The sequence below is a fragment of the Seriola dumerili genome, unplaced genomic scaffold (assembly GCF_002260705.1).
Source record: "Seriola dumerili isolate Sdu_G_001 unplaced genomic scaffold, Sdu_1.0 BDQW01000088.1, whole genome shotgun sequence".
NCBI lineage: Eukaryota > Metazoa > Chordata > Actinopteri > Carangiformes > Carangidae > Seriola > Seriola dumerili.
Genome location: NW_019174343.1, coordinates 3,055,773 through 3,076,866, shown reverse-complemented (window position 1 = coordinate 3,076,866; position 21,094 = coordinate 3,055,773). Strand labels below are relative to the sequence as shown.

The 21,094-nt window shown below is 42.3% G+C and overlaps 1 protein-coding gene across 1 annotated transcript in view; it reads right to left on the bottom strand.

Moving 5' to 3' along the window:
- The window catches only part of LOC111221548 (cytosolic 10-formyltetrahydrofolate dehydrogenase-like), a 28,092-nt gene extending 8,674 nt beyond the window's left edge, over nt 1-19,418 (bottom strand). The window contains exons 1-12 of the mRNA XM_022744988.1: nt 19,302-19,418; nt 17,401-17,539; nt 15,591-15,825; nt 15,137-15,302; nt 13,358-13,459; nt 12,925-13,014; nt 11,679-11,816; nt 3,193-3,318; nt 3,021-3,112; nt 2,203-2,350; nt 1,994-2,113; nt 587-714 (exon numbers count right to left, since the gene is read on the bottom strand). Coding sequence (XP_022600709.1) covers nt 587-714; nt 1,994-2,113; nt 2,203-2,350; nt 3,021-3,112; nt 3,193-3,318; nt 11,679-11,816; nt 12,925-13,014; nt 13,358-13,459; nt 15,137-15,302; nt 15,591-15,825; nt 17,401-17,527 — 1,472 coding nt within the window. The 5' untranslated portion in view covers nt 17,528-17,539; nt 19,302-19,418. The remainder of the gene's footprint in view (nt 1-586; nt 715-1,993; nt 2,114-2,202; nt 2,351-3,020; nt 3,113-3,192; nt 3,319-11,678; nt 11,817-12,924; nt 13,015-13,357; nt 13,460-15,136; nt 15,303-15,590; nt 15,826-17,400; nt 17,540-19,301) is intronic.
- Nucleotides 19,419-21,094: the final 1,676 nt, after the last annotated feature.

The following is a 21,094-nucleotide window of genomic DNA, read 5'->3' as shown; positions in this document are numbered from 1 at the left end:
AAAAGAGAATATATCAAAAAATAAAACTAATTAATATAAGTAATCCAAACTCAAAACAAATGAATGAATAATCCAAAAAGTGTCACAGCCATTAAAGCCCACAGCACAGACAGTAGCTGAGAGGTGATGTCACCAGGCAGCTGGTGTGTGGGCTTACACAGAGAAAATGCGGGTGTATGGATGAGTGTGCGCTGCCCTCAAAAACATAAAGACCGTGAAAGCTTAGATTTACATCTTGAGTATTTATCTAGAACATTTGATATTCATGACTAAATAAATGAGATTAAAGTTTTCATCAGGACTGTGTGGGTGTGATTTGATCAGATCTGTTTGGCAGTTACCAAACAACTGACCAACTGTCATCGAATTCAAATGGGTGTGTTGCGGTACATAACATAACATTTCTCAACTAAGCCTCGTCCACTTCAAACCCCTGAGAATAGCTCGGAGAAATAACGAATTCCAGACACTGTTTATATGAAGTAACTGACATCGTTGTAACTTTGGCAGAAAACTGTGTTCGAATAGGAATCCCATCACAAGTCAAGAGCTGAGTGAGGGTCTTTGAAGCTGCAGAGTTACTGACTTGTAGATGAGTCTGCCTCTGTCTCTCGGGTTCATTTTCCCCCACTCTCCCTCTTCAAAGGCCTCCTTAGCAGCAGCCACTGCTCTGTCCACGTCGCTTATCTGGGCCAGAGACACGTCACAGATGGCCTGTAGGACAGACAGACACATGTAGGAGATACAGAAGACAACAGTGGCACTTAAACAACCCTGAGGCAAGACACTCTCCCTCCCTGTGGGGTCAGTTCTGTAAGATTACAACAATATACTGGATAGTGATTTTTTCTTATTTTTCAATTTGAAGACTGGTGATGGAGCCTTCTGTGTTTTCAATTCAAATCTTGATGAAGTCAGTCTGTAAAACCTGCATAATATCAAAGTTAGTTTCATCTTTTACATATTGTGACTGATAGACAGTTTAAACACCTGTAACCTAGCAGCCAATCAACAGCTGCAGCCACCATCTCAGGTTTTCTGCTGTATAATAACAAGAATGAAAGACAAAGCCTGAGCTGTGATTTCAGCTGGATTTACTGTAACATGATCAGTTAGAAGAGACAGACTAATAGAGAGAGAGAGAGAGAGAGAGAGAGAGACACACAGAGAGAGAGAGAGAGAGAGAGAGAGAGAGAGGATGACATGCAGCAAAGGGCCACGGGCGAGACTCAAAGCCAGGCACAGCCTTCATCTGGATCCACAATAGTTTATTCTTTATTTACTTCAAATCCAGAACGTAACAGACTTTTATTAGAGGCAGGTCTTTATGTCTAACTCCCTCTGTTTCATATGTAGAGTTGGTCATAGTCGTTAGTACGAAGCCTCGTTACTGATGACTTCTCTCTCTCCCTCCCTCTCTCCTGCTCTCTCTGCTGTGTGTGTCTCATGTTTAGTTATTCCTCTGCCTCCTTTAGTAAAAATGATACATGTAATGAAAGTAGTTTATTTGCTGTGATGGTGGAGAGGCTCACTGTATTGGAAACTCTTCCCTGCAGTTCCTGAGCAGCTGGTAAACCAGAGCTGCTCAGTAGACTGCCTGTATCAAGAGGTGTAGTCCTAAGCCCCTGGTCAGCATCTATACACAGTCCAGACCTGAACCAGGTTTATACCCAGTCTGGTTGAAAACAAGTCTCTAAATCTAGAGACAATGAGCTAAGTTGGCAACACTGCAGCTGTAAACACTCACTAAAAAAACCTGTTTGATCCAGAAACTCCAACTCAACGACATAGCACTCCGCTGACCAGTGGTGGAAATATGATCAGTCAGTGACGTTCCAGATTATAGGGCTGGCCCTGCTGTTGTGGTCCAGCCAAAAATATTAATGAAAAATAACTTTATTTTAGATCTGATCAGGGAAAATAAAGATGTTGACTAATAAAAGACGGAGTGATACTGTAAATGTAATTCTATAGTTTTTTTTTTATCACTTACTGTGCCGTCAGACGGGTTGATGGTCTTGTAGGTCTTTCCTCCCTCTGCATCAACAAACTCTCCATTGATGAACAGCTGATGAGGCATTTTTATGGTCATGTTGTTGGTGTTCTTCTCTACCTGTGGAATTAAACAGTGTACATAACAATAATCAAAATCCCTTTGTCAGTCAGTAACTACAGTTCTCTATGAATTTAAATTGCACTCACATAGTCGACGACCAGCTCCTCTTCGTCGTCCTCCCCTCTGAGCTTCCTGACGCACTTCTGGATAAATTCCTGGAAGGTGGTGTTCATGTAGATGTCCTCGTTCTGCAGCTGGCAGCTACTGGCCCGAAGCTTTACCTCCTCTACGAGCCTGAGGAGCCACAGGAAGAGAGTGATGAAGCAGAGGAGGGGAGCGGGAAATTGGAGAGGAATGGGGAGTACACAAGAGACCGAGAAGCATAGGGCGAGGAAAAGGAAAATGATGGAATGATGATGAAGTATTGGAGGTCATGTGGCATGGATTTCACTTTGTAAACTTCAAAATATGAAAGTTATTTCAGTTATGATACCTTAGACTAATGGCCCTAAACAAATAAGACTAGTCAGCAGCCTCTATCTAACACCAGGGGTATCGTTAGTGAGAGTGTTTGTCATATTGTATTTCCCATAAACTCTGTTGTTGATTCAGTGTATTTTGGCGATAAATAACTAAATAAACAAATGTTTACTTGGAATAAAAATGGATTCGGAGAAGTGAGCTATTCTGCTTTTATTTTTTATTGTGTTTTTAAGTTATATTTATACTTATTTTCTGCTGGGAACGTTTAACAATATAGAAACACATAGTACCTTAGAAGAAATCAAACTAAGTGCAGCTGCAGTTCTTTGTTCACACTACCACCTTTTTACAGCAACCCACCATGTCTGCTTTTCAGATTTTTATTTGAAGTTGTAAGCACCACAATTGAAAAGATTCTAATCTAAAATGAGAGAAGAATAGGAACAACAATGCTATTTGACATAATTTTATTCCTCATTACCTGACCACGTCCATTGAAGCAGCACCAGACTTGAAAAAGTCAGTGGAGTCTTCGATATGACTCACATTAGTCAGAATGCTCTGCCACACAGCCTGTGAGGAAACATTGTTAAAAATCAGCATTTCACTGGCAATTTTTTTCCCACTTCCCTTGAATCAGTGAGAAAACCTACCCTCATCTTTTCAGCAAAGCTTTTCTCCTCCTCAGTGAGCTCCACAGCAGCACTGCTCCCTGAGCTAAAGTACTGTGCTGCAGCAATCATCTTCCCATCCTCGAACTGCAGATTCTTCACCAACAGCTGCAGAGAGAGACAGAGAGAGCGACGGACAAAGAGTGTGAAATGATCGTAACAACTGAATAAAATCTGATATCAAGAAAGGTCATATGTCTCAGTAGCACTCCTCCTTAGCAACAGTCCTTAATTACACACAAGACATCATATCAAGGATAAGGTTTGGACATACTGTTCTTAACAGTACACATAAAATAAACATGCAACCGGTAGCCTACGTGTGAGTTTTGCAGTTTATAGGAAACAGTAGAACGTGAAGCGAAGAAAGACGGGTTCTCAAACACAAATTGGAAAAAGATCATATCAAGCTTGAACTGAACGTATTGTTACCATTGAATTCAGGGCATGTGGGGTATAGAGCTAAATTCGCATTCATGGAAAAGACCGGACTTGGCAGAAGAATATATAGTACACCAGATGGAAAGGCAGGATGAAAGTTTCAGCATTGTCTACATACCTAAAGATTTTATTTCAGACATGTGTAGCTCATGACCATAGGTGAGGGTTGGAACGTAGATCGACCGGCAAATCGAGAGCTTCGCCTTCCGGCTTAGCTCCCTCTTCCCCACAACGGACCGATTCAGCGCCCGCATCACTGCTGACGCCGCCCCAATCCGCCTGTCGATCTCCCGTTCCATCCTACCCTCACTTGTGAACAGGATCCCGAGATACTTAAACTCCTCCACCTGAGGCAGGACCTCCCCGGACCCGGAGCGGGCAATCCACCCGTTTCGGCTGAGAACCATGGCCTCAGACTTGGAGTGCTGATCTTCATCCCAGCTGCTTCACACTTGGCTGCGAGCGGCCCAAGCGAGAGCTGAAGGTCGGTGCTCGATGAAGCTAACATCATCTGCAAAAAGCAGAGACGAGATCCTCCCGCCACCGAACCCAAACCCCTCCACCACCCGGCTGCGCCTAGAAATTCTGTCCATGAAAGTTATGAACAGAACCGGTGACAAAGGGCAGCCCTGACGGAGTCCAACCCTCACCGGGAACAGGTCCGACTTACTGCCGGCTATGCAAACCAGACTCACACTCCTTTGGTACAGGGACTTAATGGCCGCTAACAAGGGGCCATCCACCCCATACTCCCGGAGCACCCCCACAGGGAGTCCCTAGGGACACGGTTGTAAGCCTTCTCCAAATCCACAAAAACACATGTGGACTGGATTGGCAAACTCCCATGCTCCCTCCAGCACCCTATAGCGAGGGTAAAGAGCTGGTCCACAGTTCCACGTCCAGGACGAAAACCACATTGCTCTCCTTGATCTGAGTTCAACTACCGACCGCGACCCTCTTTTCCAGTACCCTGGCATAGACCTTACCGGGGAGGCTGAGGAGTGTAATTCCCCGGTAGTTGGAACACACCCTCTGGTCACCCGTCTTAAAGATGGGGACCACCACCCCGGTTTGCCACTCCATCAGCTGGTACGGTGGTTACCGCCACGACTGGCCCCAGCTACCCTGCGGCCGCAGCTTGCAACAGCCGCCTCAACAACAGCAGAGCGGAACAAGGCCCATTTGGACTTAATGTCCCCCACCACTCTCGGGACGTGATCGAAACTCTGCCGGAGGCGTGCGTTGAAAATCATCTTGACGGGTTCTTCCGCCAGGCTTTCCCAGCAGACCCTCACAACCCGTTTGTGTCCAAAACATACGGCCGCAGGTCTGATGATACGACTACAAAGTCGATCATAGACCGGCGACCTAGGGTGTCCTGGTGCCATGTGCACCTATGGACGTCCTTATGTTTGTACATGGTGTTAGTTATGGCCAAACTGTGACTAGCACAGAAGTTCAATAACTGAATGCCGCTCAGGTTCAGATCGGGCAGGCCGTTCCTCCCCACCAAACCCCTCCAGGTCACGCTGTCATTGCCCACGTGAGCATTGAAGTCTCCCAATAGGACAATGGAGTCCCCTTTCAGGGCACTTTCCAGCACCCGTCCCAAGGACTCCAAGAAGGGCGGGTAGTCTGAACTGCTGTTCGGTGCATAGGCACCGACAACAGTCAGAACCCGATCCCCGACCCGCAGACGCAGGGACACAACCCTTTCGTCCACCGGGGTGAACCCCAACATACAGGCAGAGAGCCTCTCCCCTGGAGCAACTCCAGCAAAGAGGAAAAGACCAGCCCCTCTCCAGGCCTGGCTCCAGGGCGGAGCCCCGGTATCCCTCCGGGCCGGGTACAGCGATTCTTAATCGTTCTGCTCATTGGGATCTTCTGATCATCTTCTTGTTTTTCAAACAATAAACCCTGAATCACTCCTGATATCAAGGTTCTCCTCAAACAAAAGAAGAGAGCCTTCAGGTCGGGAAATAAGGAGGAGTTGAAGAAAGTGCAGAGGGAGCTGTGGAGAACGATCAGGGAGGGGAAGAACAGCTACAGGAGGAGGATGGAGAACCAGCAGCTGAACAACATCAGCAGAGTTTGGAGGGGCGTTAGAACTAGCTCAGGCTGAAAGGAACCCAACTCCCAGCAGGGGACAGGAGGCCGGCTAATGACCTGAATCTCTTCTTCAATAGATTTGATCAGTCATCTGCCCCTTCCCCCATCCTGTCCTCCCTGCTGCAGCCATCATTATCTGAGCCCCCTGTGGTCTGCCCCACCCCAGCTCCACTTCACACATCACCTGGCTCACAAGCACACACATCCACTACATCTCCTGTCCACTACCCTTCCCCCTCATCCCCAACCTCCAGCACACAGTCACCCGGCTCCAACCTGTCCCTCACAACAAGCCGGGTGAGGAGAGAACTCAGGAGGATCGAGGCAAGACAGACTTCATCTACCTTCTGCAGCACTGTGAGAATCATGTTCTTTGATTTCTCCAGTGCTTTCAACACCATCCAGCCCACGCTCCTGAGGGACAAGTTGGAGTGCACAGGAGTGGACCGTCACCTCAGACAGCAGACTTCTCCTGCAACTCCACTTACTGCCACCTGGAAAATTCTCATGACGGCTCTGCCATTGTCGGACTCATGACTGATGGGGACGACAGGGACATGCACTGTACCTCGCTTTGTGCTTTATCAGAATAAAAGATAATCCCATCACATTTTGTCACATACTGTCGAGTAAATAAATCCATCCATTGAGGTTCTTTCCCCCAGTGTGATTGTCCCCCAGTGTCCTCCACTTGCCCACTTGTTGCACACATTTGTTTACATTCCTTGTTATTGTTTATAATTGTATTAAAGGATATATACACACACACACACATATATATATTAAGTATATACAGTATATAATCCTGAATCTGTCCCATGAGTTGTCCTTCTGTCTTGCCTCTCCAAGCTTTTCAAATATCTGGTTGAGATCTAGTGACTGCAAAAGTCATAGCATGTTTCCATCTTTATTTGTAGTATTTTTGTGGAAAACACCATTAAAACTACAATTGGATAAAAAAAAAAGTTTTGGGTGGAACACGCGCATAAAAATACAATTACTTGAATAAAAAGCTATATTTTGGTGGACAAAACCCCTTGTGGCAGTTAAATACAATCCTGAAACTGCCGCCACCGCAACCTAATCGCTAGGTGGCGCGAATAACTAGGGTCCTAGAAATAGCAGCTTCCGGTACTGCAGGACCATACTTAATGAGAGGAATATGTTTTGTTGAGCATACTCAACTCGAACGACCACTTTGCAGAATGGCCACTCTTCAGTCATTCAACGTCTTTCTGATGGAAAGATTAACCGCTGCTGCAATAGACATCTATGGCTTCGTTGAAAAGACAGTGGCAAACTACGAAGAGGAAGTGTACCGGACCAAGCGAGAAAACCAGAGACTGCAGCGGTTGCTGGATTTGGTCTACAAACCGGAGATAAGATTGCACAGAGCAGGTATGTTTGTTACTTTATACCGTTATTCATCCCCGGTTAGTAAATCACATTAGAAAACACCATGTAAGAGACTTAGTCAGCGGGTTTTTATTCGTTACATTCAGCAGCACTAGCTACTTTTAGCCAGTGGCTAAAAAGTAAAAGTAGCCGGTGGCTACTTTTAGCCACTTTCCGCAGCTAGTTACATGTAGAGCCATTGTTGTGGAAGCAGCGGGATCATCGATCAAGGCGATAAACAACTCAAAATAGAATTTTTATGAAAAATGTAAATTGTCATTCAGGTTTTTATACACGACTATGCAGTTCTGATATGATCAAACTCCATTTTCTTTAATTTGAATATAATGCTAGTTGTTCTGGTGGCCACCTATGAGGTGTGTGGATTGAGGAGGTAGGCTACAACCACCAAAAATCACTGCAAAGCCCATAAATCTAACATTTAAATAGGGCTGCCACTAACGACTATTTTTCTAATGATTAATCTATCGAATTTATATTGAGTAGTTGACAAATGTAAACGATTAATCTAAATGACACACTGGCGTGATCAATAAGCCCAGGTTCTGTGTTAGGCATTTTCTCAAACACATTCAGTGTAAATTCTCAGGCAGCAGCAGACAACTTTATGATTTTATGCCCTATTCCGTCAAGGCAGACAAAAGATAAAAGAGAAATCCTGGCTTATTTTGTTAAGTCTCGCTAATATAGTCAGAGTTCCATTCAATCATTGTGGCCTATAGGATTCCCTAGAATTTAGCTCCGGGGTATATGATCGACCCCCGAAAAGGTACCTGGTCGGGGGGTAGTACTTTCCAAAGGTTCAAGGACTTTGGGGGGTGTGGTCTACAGTGCTGAACATTTCTGACTGGTCGAGTACTCGCTGCATTTTATTTCACCCGCCATGTTTAAAAGTCCGCAGGGAGCGGGAACCGAGCGAACACACTTTCCACACCGCGAAACAGGAGAAGGTAAAAAACTGAAACAGGACCTCAAAAAAAGAAAAGGACCGCAACAACCGGAGTGGCGAGGGTTGCCACCCGTGAAGTATAATACGGGATCGTCCCGTATTTGAAAATAAAATGCTGTATTGAATATATACGCAATTTGTCCCGTATTTTCGTTCATGTTATGTCCTCAAAGTGCTGTGAATAATGTAATGTCAAGTAATAATTTTGCATAATCTTCCTGGGACTTTAGGCTGCGGTATAGGAACCTTTCGAAACGCGGCTTTACATGAGCTTCTTTTCGACAGTCGACTGTTCTGGCCTGCTAATATAGTCCGTGCACGCGCACAATGCAGCTTCTTCAAGTCTGGTTTAATTTAACTTTGATGAGGCTTGGCTAAATTGTGTTATGCAGTAATTAGTCCCAACCAAGTAATTTGATTGGACGGGAGTCATTCCATGAGTGCTGATATAGAGTACAACAGAACTGGGACTTATAAATACAAGTATCACTCACTTTACAGGTGTTCTATTAATCTTTAATTAGCCTAACATTAGCATCTCCAGTATATACAAAGAAGAAAAAGTTAAAATCGCACCTTGCAGCTCATGAAAAAAATAGATGTCAGTCAACCAGGAAAGAGTAGACCTGTGCAATTGTGGTCGAATATTGGACAACAGAAGTCAAATGATCTGTCACATGAGAGTGCAAACTGACGAGAAACCATTTGCCTGACCCATTTGTGTAAAGAGATACAGACTTAAAATTCACTCAAAAGAACATGTAAGGTGTCACACTAAGGATAGACCATAAACATGCTGCATCTGTGGGCAAAGCTTCAACAGATCTACAAATATGACAAAACACCAGGATCAAACACAGGGAGAGCATGTCGTTCAAGTGCAGCCAGTGCTTTCCTCTGCTCATTATGTTCAATAAGCACATGAAGGTAGTCCATGATGTCACTATCTCTCTGTGATATACTGCAGATGTAGAAATGCTGAGGCCAACTACTGCTTAAGTTCAAAAGTACGTAATGTGTTGAATCTAACGAAGGGGGTAATTGTTTCTTTAATAATTAGTGAATGAATGTGTGAGTTATGACCAAAAACGTGTTTTGTGAGGTCACAGTGTGACAGAAGTGGGTGTTCTTGATATATTGCATTCACAAGAACATGAGATGACTGTGACCTTTGTCCACCAAAAACTGTTAATTCTTTAGTCCAAGTTTACATTTGTGCCAAATCTTATCAGATTTCCTCAAGGTGGTCTTGAGATACCACATTCAAGACACTAAAACCTTGTTTTGTGAGGTCACCATGACCTTGACCTTTCACAACCAAATTCGAATCAGCATTACTGACATTCACGAGTTCACGAGGGTGAGACAGACAGACTGACAACCCAAAAACAATATACGTCTGGTTCTGGCAGTTGTCGGCGCTGAGGCATAAAAATGTGTAGCTGTGTAATTAGAAAAAAATTACAGACATTCGGCCCTGTGATTGACTGGTGACCTGCAGCATGGCTGTAAACAAAGTCACTGGCAAGATGTGAGGGATTGGAACAGATGAACGTGAAGATGGATTCACATGATTTGAAGATGTGGTTGTGAACTATACTAGCTAACATGAATAAAGATAAACACTGACAGCAAAATCACATTGATGGAAGCAGTGTTTTGGCGATGATGTCTGTCTAATGCATTTCTGTTTCCATCCTTGCAGACGCCAAACAGCCAACTCTACCTACATCTGCAGAGGACATTTCCCCTAAACAGCAGGACAGGTGCCCGAGCGTTCATGTGGGAGAGTCAGCACCCTCCCACATGAAAGAGGAGAAGGTGCATCTGTTGATCAATGGGTTCAAGGAAGAGCCTTCAGCTGAGAACCGTGACGATGGGGACGCCTTAACGAAGGAACTCATCGAAACAGTGCAGCAGTCAGAGGGCTGTACACCAGCAGAGGAGAGCAGAGAGCCGAAGCAAACGACAGAGGAGGGGCGCTCTAAGAAGAAGACTAACACTACCTTATACAGCTGTCAGATGTGCAACTGCCTTTTCACCAAAAGAATTTTGCTTACACGGCACCTCAAGACACATAAAAGCAGGTCAAGTGATGGCAGCAGAAAGTTTGACGGTGAGCTCATCCCCGATCACGGAAATCTGCGGAACAACATGAAAGTGCACAAAGGAAAGAGACCCTACAGCTGTACACACTGCAACAAGTGTTTTAAAGTGAAAGGACACATGATAGAACACATAAGGACTCACACAGGAGAGAAGCCGTTCAGGTGCCACGTCTGTGGTCACGCATTCAACAGAGATCGCATGCTGAAGAAACACATTTTAACCAAACATAAAGATGAGAGACCATACAAATGCGGGGATTGTGATGTGTCATTTACTGAGAGGCAGTCGATGAAGTTGCACGTTTGTAAAGTTAATGGCGTCAAATCGAACACGAGTCAAAGTGTGGCCTGAGAGTATTAGACATCATTAATGATGCATGTTGATTTTATAAAATCTGAGTAGAGAATAGGGCACAGGCATCTGTGAATTTAGGTACCTTTTAGGAAACTTCTGACTTTTACTCCACTACACTAAAAATATTGTATTTTTCAATGAATTTCCTTTTATTTTGAAAGTGTGATAGACCTTTTGGATACTTCATTATTTTTAAAATCAAGTTCTCTAGTACTTTTACTCAAGTTAAAATCTGACTGAACAACTTTCACTTGTATTGGAGAAATATTTGACCGGGAGGATCTACTCTGACTGGAGTAATGGAGCTGTGTGTGTCTGCTGCCACAGTTGCCATCTACCTGTCAGGTGTTGGGGAAGGGAATCTCCTCCCAGCCTGGTCCTGGTTCTCTAGCCTTGGTCAGAGCGCTGCTTTTTTGTTGTTTGTTTTTTGTTTCTTATGTTACGTACGGTGTTGGGGATCACCAGTGGTTTAGTTATTGCTTTTTGTTTCGGTTTAGGTTGGTTTAAAGAGGAATGTTAGAGGGGATTTGCTCAGTGCGACAGCCCATGGCACGGCTGGTTCAGCGGCCTCTCCTTTTGTTCTTTTTGGCCGGGTTTTCCACCCCCTTTTTTGTTCCCTTGAGTTTTGTTAAATACTTGTTTGTTCAATAATAAACTTCTTTCTGGAGTTGGAAACCACTATCTGGTGTCCTTTTGATATGTTCCAGTCTGGAACATTCAGTTTGGTTGTAGGGAGACTAACAAATTTTTATTACTATCCTGTTATAAGCAAGTTATGTGAACGTGAAATGCTCATTTACATTTGCAACAGTGCCAGTGCTGCATTTTCATATTTAAAGAAGAAATATGTTACTAAGCTTCAGTCATACACCACAATAGAAATATAACATTTTTTACCAGAACAGTTGTTGATGTGAAGGAACATTACATAATTGACACAAAAGACACTCATCAGCTGCTTTCATATTCAAAGCTTTTCACCCTTGAAATCCTTCAGTATACTAACAATATAATTCAAAATAATCAAGTCAACTGCTTGATATGAAATGTAATCACACACAAGCACAACAGCTCAGTCAGAGACACTTACTGCATTGCCATCATTGCCAAACAGCACCAGGCCTGCTTTGGTGACAATTCCGGGTTGGCTGGCTCCGGGGATCTCCAGGGCCTGACCTTTAGCGGTGGAGCCTTTATTCATCAGAGAGGAGCCGTAGAAAGTCACTTTCTACAGGAACAGAGACACAAGACAGCACAGCTGTGGTGGAGACAATATCTAATTCAACTCAGTTTCTGTTTTTTGGAAATAATAAAAATAAGATAAAATAAGATGCAACTAGATGGCCCAATTAAATGGTTTATCAAATAATGCAGAGATGTTTCATACAGATGTCCTTCCTCTGAGGTGTATTTTATGATACAAATAAAGTGAAACAATTTAACCATCAGAGGTGTCACATTGTAAATATCTGCACAGAAACTGTTGATGAAGAATGTGTTGCTATAATACCAGCTGCTGTTCAACAGTTGCTAGTTTGTGCATTACATATGAAACCCTGGCTGTCTGAATCTGTTGTTATGAAACTGTCATTGTTCACTGCAGTTCATGGTGGAAATTCTCAGTCCTGGTGTTGATGATTATTTCACTCATCATATGTCTTGTATTATATAAAAACACCACATGGATGTTAACAAGGTTACACACTTGATTTTCATCTGAGGGATTTTTTAATTGGTAGCAACACCCAGATCAAAGTCACAATCACCTGTTACAGCATGATGTGAACTTAAATATTCTATTTGTAATGATGGTAAGAAATCACCATTAGCAAGTAATTAGTCATTTCACTACTTGTAATCACACTCAGCTTCATTTTGTGTTCTAAGGAAGGATTCCTGTCTGTAACATGCACTCATTAATAAGTCATTTATTCTGAGTCCTATCAAGCAGTTGTGTGGACCAGTTTTCATGTCCGGATAAACACTGGAGTTTTGGACACATTCGATCACTGTTGTAACGATTATCCAAGAACATGACTGCATTGTCTGAGTCACATCTGTTTGTTCTGAAAGGATCCTTTTGAAGTAAAAGCAGTTCTCTCAGTCCAAAATTTTATATTATACCATATGTGATATATACTTTTATAATCATACATGATACTGGAGCAGCTCTAAAATATATAAAAATACTCTCATTTGTCTAGATTCTACTTCAAAATTATACAACACTTATTTTTCATGTTTAAAGATCTCCTTAACTTTCCATGTTCAGCAGTAAGAAAAAAAAATAGAATTGCTGTAACAACTGAGTATCCAAAAATACAGTGTCCTGTTACCTGCCCATCAACCTCTGCCCAGGCACCGGGGACTTTGTCGTTTCCTCTGATCCAGTTGTGGAGACCCTCAGCAGTCTGGTTCCAGTCAATCTGTCAACAAACAGCAAAACCATTATGATTACCTCTCAAAAAATCTGAATGAATCGGACTTTGCCTTTTCACTTCCTGTGACCTCACAGTTCCTCAGTCACAAAAGTATTTTCTGTGGTCAAATGTAACCTTTAAGGTCCTGAAAACTTTAATCACCAGGTGAGCATAACTGTCACTTTTAAAATCTGTGTTCATCAGTTCTTTGTTGTTCCCCTGAAATCAACTCATGTCTGCTGAGAAATCATCAACTGCACTGTGGTACACTGAAGAACGCCACAGACTCTACACATGCTTTCTTATAAACAAACGGGTCTAAGTAGTAGTGAGCTGTGCGGATCTGTACCTTAGAATTTTCTTTCTTCTGGATGCACTCATATGTGGCTCCCTCCTGTGGCTGGGTGACTCTTGGCGCCTTCCCTTGTGCAATCAACCTCACTGCGTCCACCTGGAACCAGAACAATGTAGTTCAGTTCACTGAAGCAACACATGAATGCTATCTGTATGGACTTTGCCATCACAGTGTTTGTCATGTGGAAATGGACTTCTGGCGCCTGAAGATAGAGAAGCAGGAGAATCCATGACATGATACACTGATTGATTCACTTGTTAGCTTTACCTACGGCATATGTCGTCATCGTGACTAGTAAAGACTTTATGAGGGAGATGGAGGGGGCTCTCTCCCGGATCCACCTATTAGTGTTGTTAATAAAAAGAGAAAGAGTTGCTCATATTTTGGACTGTGAATGACAAGTTTTTGTTCCTGCTGCTACTTAAAAAGGACCACCTCAGTAATTTTGAATTCAATTCACATATAATTTATTTCACACCTGACCATTTTGCAAACAAAAATCTATCAATAGACTCATCAAAGTTGTGTTGTGTTATCCACAATGGTGTTGATGTTTGATTAATTACCCATTAATTTATGTGCTGATTGATTTAAACAAGTCTGCACTGCTGCTTCTCCCAATAATGTAAAAAAAAAAAAAAAGAAATGCAAACTTGATGTTTTCCTTGGATAAAAAACAGAGGGAGAGGGGGAGAGAGAGAGAGTGAGGTCTCTCCTCTGGATTAGTAACAGCGAAAATGCATCATTCATAGACGAATGTCTTAATAACAAGCAGGGTTGGTGGGAGAAAATGTGCAGGAGAACTTTTATGTTGCAACAATAAACAAAAAATAAATTTTCTTAATTTCTCAAATACAGAGAATAGAACTGATAATAGAACTGAGTTTATTGATGCCCCGGTCTGAAAAGATTAAGCCCCAGGGCCGTTTAATACCAGGTTTTGGTACCCATCCCTAATTACATCCCTGTTTATCCAGTCAAATAAAATATGAACCATTTGTGTGACCTTTGACTTTTTTAACTCAAGGAGTTACTGAGATATCATGTCCACAAGAATGTCCAAGTACATACGTACATATGGAGGGACAGATGGACAACCTAAAAACAATATGCCTCTGGCTGACGCTGTCTCTGAGGCATACAAATGTTCAAGCTCTAGTAAAAACTGTGAACTGAACTTAAAGACTGTCCTCCTGTAAAAAAGTAACCCATAGGTCGTTTGTGCAACTGAGGTGGACAAAGTCCACAGCTCCATTCAAAAGTACATTTTTATGTCACATGTCTGTGATTTTCATGTTGTTGTGGAGTTCTGCCCCCAGTGGCCAAAACAAATAAAAAAAAAGATTCATGCAACTTTAATTGTAAATTAAGTAAGACAAGAAACAACAGTACAGCTACATCAAACGCAGGCTGAACGCAGACTCAACTGTGAATGACATCTATGTTTATTGTATGGTGGTCAATCCTACATTATCCAAAGTCTACTCTTAAATAAGGCACCATGTAGACAGACTGAGCTCTTGATACATCCTACACACAGCTGTGCCAGATGACCGACTGTAACCTCCGAGGAAAAACAAAAGCATGTTAAACTTTAACTATGGCAGGTTCTCTCTCTCTCTCTCTCTCTCTCTCTCTCTCTCTCTCTCTCTCGCTCTCTCTCTCTCTCTCTTCTTCTCTCTCTCTCTCTCTCTCTCTCTCTCTCTCTCTCTCTCTCTCTCTCTGCTCGTGTTTTTTCCCACCCATAATGCCTTGCTCCCTCACCATACTTACTGTGCCTTTGACTCCTTCTGGAAACAGGAATCTCTTGTAGATTGTGTTGACGGTGTCATTGGGTTCAACATCACACTCCCTCTGCAGCAGGATTGGTCCGGTGTCTAGTCCATCATCAGCCCAGAACACTGTGAACCCACCCTTTTTGTCACCATGGATCAGGGTCCTGTATGGTCAGAGACAACAGATAAAAGACTGGACATGTCACCATGCGCCCCCCCCCCAAAAAAAACCCCAAAAAAAAACAGGTTTTTTCGTCAACCCTCTGATACCACCCATAGCAGTGTCTCCTGAAATAGCGCCCCTACAGCGGCATTGTCATCGATACAATAATAAACACACAGACTGTACTGGCAGCAGCATACCTACCTTTGTAGGTAGGTAATTACTATGACCACTAGATGATGATCTGTGGTTTTGTTTTTGTTTTTTTACAGGAGGACGGACTACTCACCAGTTGATAGCAGAGGCCCCCCTGTGGCGGGGCAGCAGGGAGGGGTGGTAGATGATGGAGCCGTGTTTGGGGTGGTCGATGACCTCCATGGGGATGAACTGGGAGCAGAAGGGCAGGACGTTGAGCTCGGCTCCCGTGGCCTTGTACTGAGCCACCACCTCGGGGATGGCCTGGCCCTTCACACGCCAGCGGGGGAACTTGAAGACGGCCACACCGTCCTTCTCGGCCTCAGTGGCTAAAAGAATGATCAAACTCTTAAATTGTGTCATGCAAAAATGGTTTCAGTAACAAAGGTAGATCTAAAGATGATATCATCAATGGAGGATTAATCCGATTAATCCGTTTATTATCAGAATAGTGAATGTTGTTGTGAATGTGAAATGATTAATCAGTTATCAATTCTGGTATCTTTACACTGTGAAATGTAAGACTGTATATGGAATATAGTCCAAATGTAATGTTGCATTCAATTGCAATTTTGTAAAGATGGTGAAAACTACACCTGCTGGTGCCGAAGCTTCAAAATAAAACTTTTTTTCATATTATCAAAGAGAAATAAATGGGAAATAGTATCAGAGATTAGTGGTCTAAGAAAGCGTTTGTGGTGATGTGTGTCACCAGTAGTAAACAAACAGGAATGATTCACAACACCAAGAAACAAGAATGAACAAAAACATAAAATGGTGATAAAATAGTTCTGCACTGGCACGTGGGTTAAAAGTTTGAATTGTTTGCACTTCTGACTGCACCCAAAATTAATGTCATTTTGCAAAACTGTGCAATACTTTTTCACATGTGGGATGTAAAATTTCAAAAGCTGGATTATAGGGCTAAAGGGTAAAAAGAATTATTTTGGCAGCTATTGCGATTTCAGTTGGAATGGTCGTTTTTGCATTTTCAATTTCACTGAAAAAAATGATGATAGTGTGATTTTTGTTGGTTCTTGTACCAAACAAACATGTTCCTTCACGTCTGGAGAATATGATTTGTGGGTCGGGGCGTCTCTGTAGCAACACAACACTTATGGTGCTAACAATGAACAACAATGTGACACATTTGATCTTCATTATTTGGATATTGCACATGGCCGTATTTCAGTTTCACGTCCACAGTGTTTCACACCTTCAGAGCCAGATTTGAGAAGGTTTTCAGCTACGAAGGGAGAGTCTGACAGAAAACCTTCAGACGACTTCAGAACAAATGAAAGCTCATGAAGACGAGTGACACTGGGATTTTGACAAATGAGAAGAAGACAGGATTCTTTTCTCGACAAACTCTACCTCCATCAGAAACTTGTTAGCGAATACTAACCAATCACACTTCTTGCATGACTTTTCCCCATGAGCCATATTTGTAGCTGCTGTAGCCCTGACATATAGTTACATTATTTAGGCATACCACAGCTACAGCATGAAACAGCTCTGAAGTCTATGAAGTCTCTGTGGGTGCAGTACGCTGTAAATCCTTAAGGCAGAGGTTTAAATTGATCTTGGCCGAATACTAAGAAGTTGGAATTTATAGTTTAAACTCAAATGGAATTTTATTGCTGTAGATTGTCCAGATATAAAGATGATGATAATGTCACATATAAAGATAAAATTTTTTACAGGAGAGCTACTTTGAGTTTTTGGACGACCTGAGTGGCAAAACCAGTGGTGTGACGAGTCCAAACTTCATTTGGCACCATCGTGAGTCAATACAGGACAGGTGTGCTAAAAATATTGCTTATTTTGTTTGGATACTTGTTCAATATTTCACTCTAACTGGTGGTAAATTCCTTGTTTGAGGTCCCAGTCAGTGCAGTTCTCACCCAGTGGGTCAGCCTTGCCATCCTTGTCGGGGATGGTGAAGACTCCTACGATGGTGTGACCGTCCTTCCTCAGCTCCTTGTACACCTCCTGGCCGAACAGACTCTGACCAATCACTGCAATCTTCATCCTCACACCTCACTGTGGAGCATTGACACACACCAGGACAATTAGAACGAGGAATCAAAGTAAAGCTTTGTTTATACAGCACATTTCATTCCAGGTGGAAGCACAATGTGCTGCACAAAGCAAGAATTATCAAGGAGGTTGCAACCACAAAAACTATGTGGATAGTGTAAAGATAAAACATTCACATCAATGATACGTATGAATAAAAACCATTAAGAAAATAAAATATTTAAGACCAAACCACCGATCAGTAAAAAGATTTTGTAAATGAGAACAATTAAAAAAGTAGGAATGAAATGTGATTAAATAAAATAATAATTAGTCCAATAAAACTAAGACATATAAAACCAATCAAAGGAATAAAAGTTAGATAAATGGTAAATTAAGAGCAGCAAACCAGACGACTGCAAAGCACGGCTAAAATGGAAAGTGTTCAGTTCAGATTTAAAAGATGATAATGTAGCACCAGCTGTAATATGATCAGGCGGCACGTTCCAGCAGCTTGGAGCATAAAAGCTGAGGGCAGTTTCACCAGTTTTTGTGGAGACCCGGGGAATAACCAGACGGCCTGTTCCAGCTGACCTGAGGGGTCTAAGCGCCCTGCACCATGCATTAAAATGATAAAAATCAATTTTCTAAAATTTACTGGAAGCCAATGTAACAACCTCAGCACAGGTGTGTTTCCTCTTTCTAGTTGAAACTCTGGCAGATACATTCTGGAAGAGCTGCAGATGATCAAGATGTTTTTGGGATATTCCTGTGTGATTATCTAATTTATTTATTTCAGGATTCATTTCATAGCTGTATTTATTTGAGCAGCTCTTTGTTGTTTTTATCACTTTAACACGGAAGTGTATGAAGAAGAAGACTATGTACACATTGTGCAGATATGTTACACAGGCACAATATAAACTCAAGTTTGCAGTTTATTAGGAACACCTAGCTGAGACTGCAGTCTGTTACAACAGTCCTGCAGTGAATCCGCCTTATAATGTTCACTATGTATTGAAATGACTTTAGACAGGCGCTGATTCACCTGTATGATCATTTTGGAGGATGTAGTTTGTGGTGCTGTTGAGCTGTATTTAGCCTTCCCTCATTGATATGAACCAACAGTACCACACACTGCAGCCTCCAAAGCGACCACTGAGTTTCACAGGATTCACTGTAACTGTCATGAAGGTCGGATTCATTGCAATCTATTTTTCAGGAGGCTGTAATGTATTTTAGATGCAGTTGCAGGTGTTAGATAGATACTTATCCTCAACATTAAAACACTAATATGATCACAACCATAAATACATATACAGGACATATGTACATAAACAGTCCATAAACAGTAATAGTGCTCAGTAACCGTGACTGTCTGACAGTTTATTGACTCTCACTGACCCTGACCAGAGAGAGGCGGGGCCTGCTTTCCTGACAACCTGCTCTAACCAGTCACGTCTCTCACTGCAGCTCCTGCCTCTGGGTTCAGCCAATCACAGGCACAGAGAAGTTTTATAGCTTTTGACAGCCCATTGACAAACAGACAACTCAAGTTATGAGTATGAACATTAATCTTATTAATATACTCACATATTATCGCCACCACACTTTACAGAGTCATGTGCAGCTATACTGTGTTAACAGTGATGGTACTATGCACAGATGTTGCTGCAAACGCCAAAAATCCCTTGTTGCAAACATACTCAATCTGTGTGTGTGTGTGTGTGTGTGTGTGTGTGTGTGTGTGTGTGTGTGGCAGAGAAGCAATTAGCACCGCACTCACATGAATAAGCTTTATGCACCATGCACAGAAATATGAGCCAGAAGGAGAAGGTAAAGCTTGGTGTGTCCTGTCCACCGCCGGCAGACCCAGTGCTCCTCTGCGTGCCTGAAAAGAGCGAGCGGGCAGAGACTGTCGCTTTTAATTTCCTCCTGTCGGCCACACATGCAGGCTGCCCAATTACATAACATGCAACCAAAGCAGAGCGATTGGACAGGGAGGGCTGCGAGTCTGCAGGGGACGACCTATCAGCTGCTGAAGTCTCTGAACGAACCCAATGAAATGTCAGCTCTAATAAATCACTGCATCAACACAGCAAACATCGATTGTGTGTGTTTTTTTCCCCCTGCAATATGCTGATTTAATTCTACTTTTTAATTTGTTAAAAGAGTTTCATTTTGCATTGACCTTCTTGTAAATGTATCACCACAGGAAAAAAAATCTGTTGGCAATGACTCTTAAATTCTATATGTCCAGAGTTTTTGCTTAGAAATAGCATATCTGTAACTACCGAAAGTTCCATTGCTAAAATCATCTGGTTACACACACTGTTCCCAAATATCAAAGTTTACCTTTCATGCTAAATAAATAGATAAATAAACAAAACAATAGCATTATTGCTGCGGCCTTTAAGTCTTTCTTTACTCCCACTACAGCAGCAACAATAAGAACCAGAATTATGCTCATTTGCTTTTTTCAATAGACTCAACAGATTCAATAGACTCAGCAGTTCTGCTGCTACAGTCACTCTCTATATGACCAGAAGCCTTTGGAGGCTAATGTCAGCTGATTTTATTTTAGCCAACCTGAGGCTGATGTTTCTGTTGCTGTTCACTGACTTTAGTGAGCACTCTTCTCTACTTTCAAGTTGTGCTACTGTTAAACTGCTCAGTGCACAGCACTGACTAAAAGAGGCTGCTAGTTTTAGCAATTAAAATGAAGTAGTCTAGAGATGTGTACCACTTTAATCTCTATTTTCTCTACAATTAGCCAAGTGATAGAGATTGTTCTTTCTAGGAAATGTTGGAGGAGATTATTCAGAATTTATAGACCCTGTAAAATAAAGTGTTCCAAATTTAATCAAATGAAAGCCAATTTTTAAGATTCAAAAGACAAAGTAGACTGATAAAAGTAGGTTTTGTTAATTGAGCTTGTCTCCTTCTAAAACATATGTAGCATTACTACAGTACATCTACTAGCTATTCATTTCAATTTCACTTCAATTTTATTTGTATAACGCAAATCAATATTATAGAGAGAATCCCAACTGCTCCCATCATGAGCAGTGGAGCGCAAAAACAGACTCAGGGTGGGTGACCGTCTGAGTCGACCGGTTGGGTTGATAGGAGAGGAAGGGGGGAGAGAAGAGAAGGAGGGGGAGAGAGAAGAGAGAGGAACAGATAGATATGATGCTATAGTGATGTTGGGTAATACAATAATAACTGTCTCCACACTGGTTTAGGTCTGTATTGCATGAATACTCTTTCTCATCAGCAGCCTGCACATTAAAATAAGTTCTGCAGCGACACAGATGACACAGCAGTACACAGTTACAGCAGGTCATTTAACAGCCATAAACTCTAAATAGGTTCATTATTGTCCATAGACAACTATGTCAAAACTTCCCGATCCATGACAACTGTTGCACAAGCTGTTTGTCGAGCTGTTGAAAGTCCTGGCACCACGCACCAAGTCAAAAGAGACATGTGCAGAGTGAAATCTGTCATATGTCTTCTGTTAGTTTACTGCCATGGCTGTGCACACACACTCAAACACTGATTGTAAGGTTGAGCAGA